This window comes from Sturnira hondurensis, unplaced genomic scaffold (assembly GCF_014824575.4).
Source record: "Sturnira hondurensis isolate 20B ecotype Veracruz unplaced genomic scaffold, ASM1482457v3 Scaffold0021354, whole genome shotgun sequence".
NCBI classification, from domain to species: Eukaryota; Metazoa; Chordata; class Mammalia; order Chiroptera; family Phyllostomidae; genus Sturnira; species Sturnira hondurensis.
Window position 1 is genome coordinate 32,545,265 of NW_028093985.1, and position 15,726 is coordinate 32,560,990.

Genomic DNA, 15,726 nt, shown 5'->3' on the forward strand with positions numbered 1-15,726 from the left:
TAGGGCACAACTGGAACTCTCATACATTGCTGTAGGGATATAAAATTTTTGGAAATCATTTTGGTAGTTTCTTATCAAATTAAATATGGAAATATCTTGTAACCCAGCAACTCCACCCCCAGGTATTTACCCAAGGTAAAATATAACATACTCCACAAGTACCCTTCTAAGGAATGTCTACACCACCTTTTAACACAATAGCAAAACTGGAAACACTCCAAATGTCTTTCAAGAGGAGAATGAATAAACAAATTGTGGTATATTCACACAATGGATTACTAATAAAAAATTTTAAATAGGCACTGACAGACACAACATGCAAAAATATGTTGCGTGAAAGAAGCCAGATTTTAAAAGAGTGCACATTATATAATCACATATATATGAGGTTCAGTAAGAGAAACACTAATCTCTAGTGGTAAAAATCAGGACCGTGGTTGCCTGTGGAGGGAGCATGGGGATGACTGGAAGGAACATGAGGGAATGTTTTTATTCTATATTTAAGTTGGCCTGATGGATACACTGTTAACGTTTGCCAAAATGCATTGAATTGTGCACAAATGTTAAGATGAGAACATTTGTATATAAATTTTACCTCAAATTATTGTCAGTTTAAAAAAAGTGTATTCCTTAGGTTGCTAAATAAATCTCAGGTCACTCCATTAAAATGGTTAAATTACCAGGCCCATCTACAAATATTGGGTTGGCCAAAAAGTCCATTTAGTCTTTTTTCCATTTTTTCTGTAAAATAAAGACATGGTTTTCACTTTCAGCAATAACTTTATTAATTTGGATATTTTGAGTATGTCAGCTATCTCCCACATGGTAGAATACTGATCATTCTCTATTTGATTGCTATCAACTTCAACTGGTCTACTTGACTGTAAAGCCTCATCCAGCAAGAATCTCCAGCATGAAACTTCACAAACTACTTTTGACATGTTCAGTTAGAGCACCTTCTCCATACAGTGCACAAATCCTTTTCTTGCATTTCACTTATGTTTTTACCTTTCTTGACATACTAAAGCATAATAAGCTGAAAATTTTCTGATTTTCTTCCCTCTTCAATATTAAAATGGCACACAAAAATTCACCAATTTTGGTCACACTGATGTGACAGCTGTCACAATACAATCTAACAAAATTGTTTCAAATGAGGTTAAAGACAACTTAGCGCTATTAGAGCCATCTTAGCGAAAAAACCAAATGAGCCTTCTGGCCAACCCAGTATTGGCCCTGTAATACAACTGCATTAAACTATAATACTCAACAATGTTGGATTGTTCAATTTATCAATTTTATTTATATAGTTTCATTTACTTAGTATTGCTCTTTTTGACTTCTTGAAAATCAATCTATAGAATTGTTCTTAATTTTATTTTCTTTTTTCCCTTTTTTAATACATGAGACTTGCTATTTGTATTTAACTGAACTTAGAGGGCTTCAGAAATGTTTAGAAAAACTAAATGCTATTTTAAGATTTACTATGAAGTCACGAAACCTTGTGTTACAAGTCCCACATAGAAGACTCCACATGGTTACCATAGAGATTCACCCATGACTGTGCTGAGGCTTGATCTTGGGTTTCTGTGCCTTCTTGTTAGACTGTCTTCAGTGAGCTCATGACTGGCCCAGATCTAAGCCTCTCTTTTTTAATGGAGTTGCAAAGAGATAGGACACGGGACAAAGGAAGCTTTTTAGCTTCTGCTTTAAACTGAACATTTAATTAGGTTTCAGACAATAACACTGAGGAGTAATGAGTAAATCTATAAGGGTATACTAACACCCGCTCCTTATAATGTTGATGAGGTGCTGTAGGAACTTGACTCTTTATATCAATTAGCCTACAAAAAACTGGTTAGTTAAACATTGTTTTGCTTAAAGTCACAGAACCTATTAACAATATGAAGTGAAAACCTACTATACACTGCTTCATGTACTTACAAATTTCCTATTACAAAAGAAACAGATATCACTCCTTCTGTCGCACTACAGATAAAAAAAATACTTCTAATTAAAAAGGAAGCCCTGGCTGGTGTAGCTCAGTGGATTGAGCACGGGCCTTCAAAACACACAATCGCAGTTCAATTCCCAGTCAGGGCACATGCCTGGGTTGCAGGCCAGTTCCCATCAGGGGACACACGAGAGGCAACCATACATTGATATTTCTCTCCCTCTCTCCTTCCCTTCCCCTCTAGAGATAAATAAATAAAAATAAATAAANTCCTATTACAAAAGAAACAGATATCACTCCTTCTGTCGCACTACAGATAAAAAAAATACTTCTAATTAAAAAGTAAGCCCTGGCTGGTGTAGCTCAGTGGATTGAGCACGGGCCTTCGAAACACACAATCGCGGTTCAATTCCCAGTCAGGGCACATGCCTGGGTTGCAGGCCAGTTCCCATCAGGGGACACACGAGAGGCAACCATACATTGATATTTCTCTCCCTCTCTCCTTCCCTTCCCCTCTAGAGATAAATAAATAAAAATAAATAAAAATTTTAAATTAAAAAAAAGTAAGCATCTAAGACTGAGAAACATCCCTTGGAGCCACGTAGGGATCTGGAGTACGCCCTGCAAAGTGCCCCTCTGGCCTCTGTTAACCTGAGCTGGAATCCTTCTGCCCGGCTCCCTCAGAGCTCCCACCTACCTACGGCTTGTCTCTAACTCCACTCTCCAGCACCCTGCCTCGGCCCTGTCTGAGACTCTAATCCTGCCTTCCACTAGTAAGCACCACCATACATCTAACTACCCAGGGCCACAAAGGGATGGGTAGTTAATACCAGCTCAATTTAAAAAGATGGGCTTTGGGAAGTAGAGTGGGGGTGAAGAGTCTAAATCTGGACAATGCACACTTTAAAAAAAAACTCACATAAACTTTGTCAGCTCAGAAGGAAATTAATTTGGGGGACTGGTAACCTCATTGTTATGGGGTAATTGTACTCACACATAGCATTGCCTAGCAACAGAAAGAGCAGGCAAATCCCAACATTAGGGTGTAATGAATCACTCCCTGACTGCTGCTAGATGGTAATTTGATGGGAAGATATTCCCGTCTCATTCAACCTGGAACAAGACTGGAGAGAATTCTGCAGACTCCAACTGACAGGAGCAGCAGGTGTTCACCAACAAGGGCTCCAGAACAAAGCAGACTATTCCTACTTGCTCAGTTGAATGTATGCTTTTGTTAATAAACAAACCAAAACACAATTTTGATAACTTTGGTTTTTTTATGACATTTTGGTTTGACTGCGCTCCAACTTCTACAGTTTCAGAAATAGTTAATAAATGTCACAAACATAAGAAGGTAAATGTGCCAGGTAAATAACAGGATAATCATGGCTGAACTAAATCACATTGGAAGGCTTCAAAGAGTCAGCCCAGTGTGCCCTAGAATCCACGTGCTACTTCAGGCTCAGTGTTTTTGAATCAAGGTATAAAAAGAGTCCACATACGAGCGAGATCTGTGTCTGGATCGCCTGTTGTTGGGGTCAGCCTGGGTTTTCTCCTTTTGTCTCCTTAACACGGCTTCCCACTGAGGCGCTGAATCGACCATGTCGTTCTCCTGCCGTATTCTGAAAAGAAGCACCATTCATCTACAGTTAGCATGCACACACGCGGTGCTTTGTTTTTCGGTTCATCCTAAAGTGGCTTTCACATGACATGGAGAAATTAGCAAATAAGTTATTTAGAAGTTATTAAGAAATGAAAAGCTATTTTTTAAAAAGCAATTTCATTATCATTACTCAAAGCTAAGAATGTGTTAAACAGGCTAGTATATCCATAAGTATATACCTATATACATTATAATTTTTACATATAAATATGTAAGCATATAATTAGTTACTTTCAGACTTCTATATTTGGCTTAAAATTTTCCTGGAAAGCAATGTATCAAACAAAAAGTCACTTAAAATATACTTAAGGTTTTTAAAAATATTTTTATTATTCAATCACGATTGACATCCAATATTATATTAGTGTCAAGGGCAAAGCACTGTGGTTAGACATTTAAATAATTTACAAAGCAGTCCCCCGGGTAAGTCTGGTACCACCTGACATGTAACATATTCAAGTTTAGACTAAAGAAAACTGTAATGTCCGCTATACAGACATTCTTAAATCATAAGACAAAATCATTTTTTAAAACCTGCTAACCAAGACAGCAATAAATACTTTTAAGTTAAAATACTCTTTAAAAACCTTACTAACTTTCGAGGTTTTCATGGAGAATAGTTGCCAAACATAATTCCCATTTTTTAAGACAGAAATGGAAGTGTGAAAAGTTAAACATGGTGTCATCGGGCACAGAGGCTCCTCCGGCTACGGCTGCTCCCAGGCTGAAGAGGGAGTGAGGGGTGAACACTCAGGTGGACACTCAGGAGCAGACAGATATGCAAGTGAGGGACCAGGAAATCCAGGGCAAAATCCGGAGCAGGATGGAACTGGGAGCATAGGCACCCACCAAATGAGACCATAAGACAATGTTACCAAACCTTATTTTTTAAAAGATTACCTACAAATCTGAGTTTTCAAAGTGATTCTTTCAATTTTAACACATAAACACATTTTGCACATAAAAGTACCCCATGGCCCTAAAAAATCCCATCCATGGACCACACTGAAGAAGTTTTGGACCACCACGATACCGTCTTTCTAGTACCGAGGGTGAGGTGCCGTAGGAGAGAGGTGAAGCAAGTACTTAATTAAAACAAGTGCTTAATTAATGTGCAGATACTGTCTGGGATGCACTGCAACAATGCTGTGAAGCTACAAAGATTCCTTGCAAAAATTAAACACCTGTTGTTTGAATATTTAGCTTTTAATTTATGTAAACCCTCCAGGAAACTGCTCCAACGTGTTCATTTCACACACTGAGACTCCCAGGCTGTGGGAGAGATGCTCCAAATTGCAAGGTAATCATCCCAGAACTGTGACTGTGTGAGCACAGATGCTTCAGAACAGAAACGAAAGGAAGAGGTATCTTCTCACTGAACAGATATCTTTCGGTTGCCCTGTGACAGCACTTCATATCAAATGTGGTGTGGATACACAAATTTGCTTATAAATGCAAATCAGTAGATGGGGGGGCAAAAATTCATTTCACAGATAACAGAGATAATGGAAGACAAATTCAAGTTAAAAAGAACAGTAGATTGTGAAGAACCCATTTAAGCTCCTCTAGATTAAAGAGAAATTGTGTGAAGTGAAAAATTATCTGTAACACACTTCAAGCTTTTGAACTGTACGTATGTTCTTGCTAAAGCTTTCACTTCTAACAGGCCCTCTGAAAATGAGTGGGGCGCAGTCATGGCAAGTTTCACAGACTCAAGCACACAGTTCCGTCTCTCGCGGCACGCGCAGGGGGAATTAGAGTTCAATACGTGCTGCCACGGATCTTCACGTGAGAAGTATCTCAAGAAAAGAGCAGGTAAAGTACTTGAGATCGTAATTACCAACCATTCTTTGGAACACTGCCATTTGAAAATGCTATGTGTGCGTACACAGACTCATACCTAATGTATTTTCACAGCCAGCACCTACACCTCAGACCGTCCTCTGCCTTGAGTGACAGCCTGGTGGGGAAGTAGTGCTGGCCATTCCCAGGACCCAGGGATTCGAAGTTAGAGGGACACAGTCAGTGGGGAAGTATCTCCTCTCCCCCGAGAAACCCACGCCTCACATTCCCTGGGGATGGACATAAAACCCAGGTCTCCTAATTCTAAAGCTTCCATTCTGAACTAAATTGCTGCGCAGTCATGGGCAGGACTAAACTTCACAATGTTAATTTTTTTTAACTCGGGAAAGTAGCATCTTTAAATATTTTTGAGAGGTCAAGCCTCTGAGCAAGGCTGACTTTGGCAAACATGCTTTTCTGAGAGGACAGACATTTAAAAGGAAGCAGCCCTGGCTGGTGTGGCTCAGTGGATTGAATGCCGTCCTGCGAACCAAAGGGTCACCAGTTCGATTCCCAGTCTAGGGCACATGCCTGGGTTGCAGGTCAGGTCCCCAGTACAGGGTGCACAACAGGCAACCACACACTAATGTTTCTCTCCTTCTCTTTCTCCCTCCATTACCCCCTCTAAAATAAATAAAATCTTTTTAAAAAATTAATTTAAAAAATAAAAGGAAGCACAATTAGTGTATGCTCATTCTCTATTATGGAATTCAACTGGCTGCCTTCAGACTCAGACTTTACCCTGATGAAAGGAAAAATAAAACTGAAACGCGAGCCCACAGCGTTCCTGTACCTCACTAGAGGTTCTTATTGAACTAGATGTCAGAAAGAATCTCAGACAATGGCATGTACCTTAGACTTTTTTCTAAAGTCTGAAATGTGGGCAGTGACACTCTGCCAGGTAATATCCTTGTGACCCACATGTCTCAAAGACAGATGCCCTCTACTGGTGACACTGTTTCATAAATATTCTAACAAGGTCCATTAAAAATGTAAGGCTCATTGGAGAGTCACAACAGAAGCACATTTTCCTGAGTAATGGTGGTGTGGCTGCCTCAGTCTGTAATGAAGTTTGAAATTACACCCTTACAAAAGGCCTCTGGTTAATGGGGCTTCATTACAAGGATGAACGTGTCATTTTTCCCATCGATGAACTGCTCCAGAAAATACAGGTGCTATGTGGAGCTAGCTCTAAAATCAAGAATATTTTAATGCATGGTCCTTAAGAGACAGAAGTTGACTATTTTATTTATGCATAAGTGAATAAAGAATTTTTTTAATGTAAAAGATGTTTCCTATCACACTTCTGCCTTGTCAAGTCTCATCTATCCTTAGGTGTGGGGTGCACACGTATTGCTTTTTTGCTCCTTTCCTGCTATATTTTAATTATGATGAATGGATTTACATTAAAATAGTGACTTTTAAAAAGTCAGCCCTAGCTGGAGTGGCTCAGTGGACTAAGCTCCAGCCTCAGAACCAAGGGTCACCAGTTTAATTCCCAGTGCAAGGCACATACATGCCTGAGTCGTGGGCCAGGCCCGAGGTAGGGGGGCACATGAGATGGAATCGCACACTGATGTTTCCCTCTCTTTCTCCCTCTCTTCTCCTCTCTAAAAATAAATAAATAAAATTTTATAAAATAAAATAAAATTTTCATTTAAAAAAGAAGTCAAGCCCTGGCTGGTGTAGCTCAGTGGATTGAGCGCGGGCCTGTGAAGCAAAGGATTGCGGTTTGATTTCCAGTCAGGGCACATGCCTAGGTTGCAGGCCAGTTCCCAGTGGGGGACACATGAGAGGCAACCACACATTGATATTTCTCTCCCTCTCCCTTCCCCTCTCTCTGAAAATAAATAAATAAAATATTTTTAAAAAGAAGTCAAAATGTGCTCTTACATGACATAGTCAGGAAAGTATCAAAGGGAAAAAAAACCAGTCCATTGCAATTTACATTTGGAATAGACTTATTTTCAAATGCTGCATTTAAAGTGAACCTCAAAAAATGCTAAATGTTTCTTCCCTGTAACCTCAGATGCAATAACTCTAAATTTATCATATTTAGTCTTTTTCTTTATCTGTAACTACGGAGAGTTAATAGTTGGGTTAGGGAGCCTTATCATAACAAGGCCACTGTTTTTTAACGTACCAGGAAGAGGGCTGCTTCAAAACAGAACAACTGTCCATGATGTCTCAGAACCAGAGAATTCTGATATATTTCTCCCATGTCTCACCGAAGTTGAATACCCTACTTTCCCAGACCACAAATACAACTGAAATTGTAACTGCATGTGACACTTAATTAAAGTTTGCAAAAGGTTTGAAGATGAAATGCCATACATAATCATTTGACAACAAGAATCAAGATAACGACTATTCCTAGCTTCTTCTGTCCTGTCTTCCCAGTTACAGTTCTGCCTCTTCTGCAGAATTCTTCCCATTAGATGAATTCTTCCACAAACCCCCACGGGCTTCACTTTGCTCTCTACCTTACCCATGCAATTTTGTTCCTAATAGGGCCTTCCTTTACCCCAGTTCTTAATTTACTACTCACTCACTGAGATAAAGGTGGCATTGACTGCTGAACCTGAGACATTACAAAGCAAAGGTATAATGGAGCTTCAAGAAGACAGGAGTTACTACATGGTGCTCACAAGTTCTGCTTGGTCCCATCTCTGCTGTTATCTAGGCCAATTGCTTATGTTCTTTGGTCTGGTCTCAGTTTTTCATCTATCCACTCATTGCGAAGATCCTTTCTAGCCTTAAAATGCCCTGTTTGTCTATTTTGTTGTATTTTAAGCCAGTCAGATGCACTGAGACAAACCTCTACTCTTCAGGTACAGCGCGGCTTTCCCGACAATTGCTTTATAATGCCGCTCCATCACTAACATTAAGTCCACAGGTCCCAGCTGATGGTACACTTGTGTTTCTCATCAACTGCACTCATTTTTGGATCACCTGCTATAAACCAATCTTTTTTTTCTTCACTACTTTTTCTNTTCATCTATCCGCTCATTGCGAAGATCCTTTCTAGCCTTAAAATGCCCTGTTTGTCTATTTTGTTGTATTTCAAGCCAGTCAGATGCACTGAGACAAACCTCTACTCTTCAGGTACAGCGCGGCTTTCCCGACAATTGCTTTATAATGCCGCTCCATCACTAACATTAAGTCCACAGGTCCCAGCTGAAGGTACACTTGTGTTTCTCATCAACTGCACTCATTTTTGGATCACCTGCTATAAACCAATCTTTTTTTCCTTCACTACTTTTTCTTCCCTAGGGAAATTTATGTTGGTTTCAGGCATCTCTCAACATACTCCCTTAAGACCAGCAAGCAAAAAATTCATTTGCTTTCCCCAGCCTTCCCTCATCATCAATAACTTATTCCTATTTGCTCTTAAAGGTGCTTCTGTCTCTTCCACTTAACTCCTTATGTTCTCTCTAAATAACTTATTCCTATTTGCTCTTAAAGGTGCTTCTGTCTCTTCCACTTAACTCCTTATGTTCTCTCTACGAAATGAGCTACCTTTCATGTGCAATTGCTCTTTCAAACTCTCCCTCTGTTTTCCTAATGCTTCAGGCTGCCCACACTCGATAATCTGACATCATTCTTCAGTTGCTGCTGCTTTGCATTTCCACAGTCATCTCTGTCAATCTTGATTATGATCTGGAAGCCCTAAACCATCCACATCAAATATCTAAATTTTGAGGTAACTTATAAGAGTGGAAATTGCAAACGCCTGCAATCTGCAGCACGGTGAACACGCTGTTTCCACCGGCTTTGTATGAACTGCTCTCTCCATATCCACGGTTTCTATCCACCTGTATGCAGCCTTTACCTACATCAGAAGCAGGCCAGAAGGGAATGTGAGCGGGGAAACAGTTGCCTCNGTTTTCCTAATGCTTCAGGCTGCCCACACTCGATAATCTGACATCATTCTTCAGTCGCTGCTGCTTTGCATTTCCACAGTCATCTCTGTCAACCTTGATTATGATCTGGAAGCCCTAAACCATCCACATCAAATATCTAAATTTTGAGGTAACTTATAAGAGTGGAAATCGCAAACGCCTGCAATCTGCAGCACGGTGAACACGCTGTTTCCACCGGCTTTGTATGAACTGCTCTCTCCATATCCACGGTTTCTATCCACCTGTATGCAGCCTTTACCTACATCAGAAGCAGGCCAGAAGGGAATGTGAGCGGGGAAACAGTTGCCTCTTTTCAGGCTCTCTGGATGAAATGCACCACTGGTTTAAGCTTGCTATCCTCCAAAACGCACTCCCCAACCCCACGTGCCCAGGGCACAGGGACAATCAAGTTCTTTTTTTAATCACTCCACAAAATCCTACCAAAAATCATGCCCTACTTAGATGTACTGCCTGTTAGTTGCAGGGCCACGGAAGACATGTTCCACAAAAGACCTTGTGGAATGTATTTAAAATATTTAAAACCATCTTAATCCATTATTCAGATACAGATTCTGAAAGACACCTAAAAGGCAGGAAGAAACTAACAACACTTGTGGCAGAAAAGAAGCACGTTAGAAGCACTGGCATCCTCTTTGTTAAAGGGAGCTGGGCCCTGTGCTACAGACACACGGGGACTCCGGAGAACAGGGAGCAGCGCGGAGGGACTGCTCTCATTCGTCTAACAGCAGCGGCCTATGCGGGCACTTTCTACTTCTCAAACCACATCTATTATCTCCTGGATGTTTACAAACCTCTTGCGAGGAGAACAGAACAGGTATTATTCCACTCTGCATGTGAGAAAACTAAGACTCAGAGGGTGAGATAACCAGTTCCTGGCCATGGAGTTCTTAAAAGCCGGGTCAAATTCATAACACAGGCTTCAGAGTGCTTTGTTCTGTGCTCTACAGCAGGGTCTTGTGCACACACACAGCCTCACGAACATAACTCATGTGGCCCAAATGCTCCCCTGTTGCCAATTTACTCTAGTCCTGCTCCTACCCCAGACTTCTCTCACTTCTTCTACTCTTTTACTCCTCGCCATGCTCCAGAGTTACTTCCACTTTCATGCTTACACTAAAAACACCAGACTACTTCTCCCACCACTGCCCCTCCACCCCCTCCACTTCAAATCTCCCACTTCAAAATCTGAAAAGCATAGCCACACATCAAAGCTAATGACTGGGTAATCCACGGATTCTCCCCGGTGAACACTCAAAGGACTGCTAATTCTCATCAATAGCACGGAGGATGTTTTGCAGATTGGTGTCTTTGACTGTGAAGGATATTAAGCTCGAAGTATTTTCTGGGAAAGCTGGTTTGTGAAAGGTTTCCCTCTGGTAAGTCTACTTTCTAGGTTCTCTCTCAACATACACCCTGGGCAATTCAAGGGCATGGCCCACAGGCTCCAGCCTCCAGAGAGAAGCTGGCTGACCCTTCTGATCTCAGGTACAAGGTTTGAAATTCTAACTAGTGGAAATGAATGCAATCTGATACAATCTAATATGTACACAGGTCATTAACTTCATACTGCTTTGTACTTGGTAGGTTCCCAATTTGATGAATTTAATTGAACCCATTGTTTTACAAATCAGTATTGCAAAGTAATCTCTAAAAGAAAATTTAAGCATTTTAATTTTTAATCTTACTAGCAAATTGAAATACCAATTTCATTTCCTAATATCAATCAATTCCTTAACTATATAACTTTTGGGGGTTCACACAGACACCCTCTTAAGAATCTGAAAAAACTATACCCTATCACCAGAAAAATGTACACTTAGAAAAACAAAGAATTTTACATAAAATTTCACAGGGTTAAGAGGTCCCTAAGACCTACCCATGATTCAGAGGATAAAAATGACTGGTCTGCAAATACAAATGTGTAAAGGTAGGGAAGGTGGGAGAATGGAAGACAGGACAAAAAGGAAGGTGGAAAAGGCTGGAAAAGGGGTGGAGCAGGGCGGGACAGGCAAAGTGACAGGAACTTCAAAATGAGATGTTGAACTGTGCAGTGTTGTACCCCAAAGTGCTCTCACCTCTTAGATTTCATTTCATCTTTACAGTAACTCATTCGACCAAACAGTTATTATTACACTCCACTTTAAAGTAAGAAAACTACAATTTAAACTGGTTAAAAGAGATGCCCAAGGTCAAGTACTAGTGCATGGTGGAACCAAGCCCTTGACCCACATCCTTGAGGTTTTTTAACACATCACTGGCTCCTAAGCATCAGAGAAGACAGAAGAAAGGACATAAGGGAGAGAGAGAAACTAAGAAGACAAAGACAGAGGAACTGGGGTATGAAAAAAATAATGTGATAGGAAGATTAAAAAGGGAGGAAAGAGATAAGATGACAATGTAAGTAGCAGACAGTAAGGGGGAAATAAGGGCTTTCCATCATCTTAGACTTTATAACAAGAAACTGTTCCAACGTCCAGCTAGTTATAAAAAGGAAGAAAAGCATTGTTCTCAAACCTCAAAACCTAGAAAATTATAAGACATTCATTCAGATCATAAAAATAGCAAAGAAAGAACATCTAAAGTAGGAAAGGGCACATAAAGACATAAACAAACCCTCTCCCCCCCAAAAAAGGGGGAAGCTGAGGCCTCCTAATGTTGTAGAACACCATGTGGCATGGGACCCTACGGTTAATGCGGAGGTGACAAGAGTGCCCTATACACTTGTCAGCTCTGGGCACACAGGTGAGAAAGGAGGTTCTACTGTCCTAAAACTGAAATGAAGTAAGACTCCTTGTTCCTGCCCTGGCTGGTATAGTTCAGTGGATTGAATACCGGCCTGCGAACTAAAGCACTGCGGGTTCGATTCCCTGTCAGGGCACATGCCTGGGATGCCAGACAGGTCCCCAGGTGGGGGTGCGTTAGAGGCGCACACATTAATGTTTTTCTCTCTCTCTTTCACCCTCCCTTCCCCTTTCTCTAAAAATAAATACATAAAATATTTTTTTTAAATCCTTGTTTCTAATATTAGCCTTCCAGAGAGATGGAGATTATGAACTTTTTCTTAAAGGGTTGTTAGGAGCCACAAACACTGCTTTAGATAAAGATGATTTGTAAACATTCTTTTATTAACTTTTGTTTCTCCTCACCCAAAATGAGAGGTGTTTAAATTGTTATCCATGTGAACAACAAAGCAGCTTAAGCTCTAATGGGTAGGATTTTGAGAAAAAAGAAAAAACAACAACAACAACATCTCCACAGTATCCAAATCCTAACAGGAAACACTTTCTATGTTAAAAAAAAAAAAAATCCAGCAACAAGTGGCAAAGCAAACAACATCCCAAGACCATACACCATCTCCAGGAAGTAAACCTGACTGTCCAGAGTTCTGCTGGACTCAACATGGGCTTCAAAACATAGACTGAAGAGCAAATCTGCACAGTCTTTGCCCCCGTGGCCAGGCTACGGTTCCCAAGGGGAGACAGGAAGGCAGGGTGTGTCTGGTCCGGGCTCTGGTTTGGGAAGGGAGAAAGCACCTGGGGCTGAGTCTTGAGACCTTGCTAGCAGGGAGTAGAACATCAGCGTGTTTGAGACACAGCTCGCCTCACTTCAGGGTGAGCAGAGTCCCTTAATGAATGCACAAAGGACTCTGTGGAGAGCTTGGCTAAGTCACACTGTTTCTGGGATAAGGAAGGACAGATGGAGTTGAAGAGATTTATCCTCTTCCCCCAAAACGGAGTTGTTTGCACAAGTAGAAAGTCAGACACCAGGAGACAACCTCCATCACAGACAGAAGAAATATTAGGACCACTAGCAGGGCTGCAGTTCATATACTCAGACAGACACATCCTGATGTGGAATGAGTGGGTTGTGGCAAATTTTGAAAGGCTACTCGTGGGATGGAGGGGTTAGTGGAAGCACAGAACGATGGGTAAGTGGCACCTGGAGGCAGCCTGTGTTTGCAGCCTCTCCTGCATACTCACTGTCACCTGCTGCACGAGAATTTCCAGGAGTGGAGATTGGCACTGAAAGACGTGTTTCCTCCTCTGCCCACTTCTTGCTATGCCCCTGAGACCTACACTCATCTTCTATAGACACAGGCAAGTTATGAAACCCTGGAGCAGTACTTCTGCAGGTAAAATGCATTTGAAAGCCTTTGTGCCAGAGTGTTTTGAAAAGGGATTTCCCATGAATAGCCTTACAGAGCATATTAGCATTTAAATATTCAGAACCACTATCGTTCTAAAATGCACTACTTATCCAATACAAAGAATTCCAATCTAAAAAATTGTGCATGGAGTGGAGTGGGGGAGAAATTCCTGAGGGAGAAAACACCAATAAGTTAAGAAGATCAGTAATGAGCTCTTTAAGAATTTGTTGGCAACCTTTAAATAGTGTTTCATTTTGAACAGCAAATGTCACCGTGAGTGCTCTAGGTCCCAAAAGACACCTTTTTTAAACAGGTCACCTGAGAAGTTGAGACTAGAGCACATTTACGAACACAACTTAAAATACACTGGGCATAACAGGAATATATTTGTTAAGATACTGGCTTAATCAGTAAGTGTAAATGTGGGGACGTGGGGGAGAGTGTAGAAAGAAGGTGAGATTTTTTTGCTTTGCTTTGTGTTGTTTGTGAAGATTCTCAATTTAAGCACAGGAAGAGGGCACCCTCGGGGAGAGCTGCCCTGCACCCTTGGGTTTTTTCAGGTGTAGAAAATGAAATTATTTCCTTGAGAAGAGCATCAGGACCATTGAGACCTCACCTCTTTCTGGTGTGATTCCAGCCCCTAAGAAGGCTGGACAGAGAAAGCTTTCCTAAGAAAATGGTGCAGTCTCACAATGCTGTCTGGGCTTTTATTGCATAGGCTTTGTAGTTGGAGAGGGAGGCTGATTCAACGTGTGCCAAGTATCAGGACTCCAAACACTAAAGAAGAACCTTGGAGATTATCTCATCCAACTTCCTCGTTTTACGGAAGATAAAAAGACGACCCAGAAAAGCAAAAGTAACCGGGCCAGAGTTCCACATCAGGTGAGAATGGGTTTCCAACACTAGCACTACTGACACATTTTTGACCAGACACTTCTTTGTTTTGGAGGCTGTCCTGCGCATTGTAGGATGTTTGGCAGCATCCTGGCCAGTAGCAATCCCCCGACCAATTGTGACATCAAAAGTGTCTCAAAACATGGCCCAGTATCCATCCTCAGGGAGTGGAGGCGGAGGATAAAACGGTCTGGAGTTGAGAACCACCACTGGGTCAGAAACCAGTACAACCAGCAACCAACCCCCTCTCACTGGCAACCTGGTACTCTTTCACTATGTCAACCCCTGTTTTCGATTAAACATTCTGGAACCGGGGAGAACAGATTAATGCATTAAGCCATCGCTAATATTGATTACATGCCAAATGATGTTATTAAAAAGCTCTTAAAAATGAGTCTTAAAAATATGAACAAACTGTATTTCCCCACCTAACAGTATGGGCCTGATATAAATATAAACACACATTTGCATTTATATCTACACAAGGCTGAAACTATGAAATCTATAAAACAACGAGCCCCTTGTTTTGGGGTTGGGCAAAATATAGCTATGTCATGTTACAAGATACTTCAGGGAGAAATCCCTCTACTAACAGTAAAATATCTTACCACCCTAGACCAAGTTACTACATGTTGTACCAAAATACAGTTCAACTTTTTTCTTAATTAACAAGAAGGAACCTCACTGTCAAGTTCTTTAGTCATCTTATTATAAAGATAAGGAACTCAGTTCATGCCCTGAATGGTATGGCTCAGTTGCTTGAGTGTCACCCTACAAAGTGAAAGGTCACTAGTTTGATTCCCAGTCAGGGCACATGCCTGGGTTGTGGGTTCGGTCCCCAGTAGCGTGTGTGTGAGAGGCAACCACACACTGATGTTTCTCTCCCTCTCTTTCTTTCTCCCTTCTTGTATCTCTAAAAACAAATAAATAAAATCTTTTTAAAAAAAGAAAGAAAAGAAACTCAGTTCAAAGAGGTGAGGTTTCCTAAAATAGTGCTTCAGGATAGGGCCAGATTGCTTCTAAACACTGATGGAACAATCAGACTTAAAAATACACAGGACACCCAGCTTCCACCACCAGCAGCAGCCCCCTGAGTTTGGAGTCCCAGTTAACTATAATGTTCTAACATTACCTGTTTCTCTTTTTCCGATGTTCTCTATTAGAATTTTCTGATTCACTACCACTGCTTGTGTTACAGCGTGAGCGTGACCTGAGGACAAAATAAGAGCACAAGGAAAAACCCTCATTTAAGACAAAAGAAAAATTTTTGAAAAGTTCCTAATAATTCTATAGTAAAATTACT

The 15,726-nt window shown here is 40.9% G+C and overlaps 1 protein-coding gene across 4 annotated transcripts in view; it reads right to left on the bottom strand.

Annotated features, from left to right (window-relative positions):
• The window catches only part of EPB41L4A (erythrocyte membrane protein band 4.1 like 4A), a 246,527-nt gene that overhangs the window by 21,739 nt on the left and 209,062 nt on the right, over positions 1-15,726 (bottom strand). For all 4 annotated transcript variants that reach the window (XM_037032184.1, XM_037032183.1, XM_037032185.1 and 1 more), the window contains 2 exons: positions 15,556-15,633; positions 3,457-3,576 (listed from right to left, as the gene is read on the bottom strand). In XM_037032184.1, the coding sequence (XP_036888079.1) occupies positions 3,457-3,576; positions 15,556-15,633 (198 nt within the window). The remainder of the gene's footprint in view (positions 1-3,456; positions 3,577-15,555; positions 15,634-15,726) is intronic.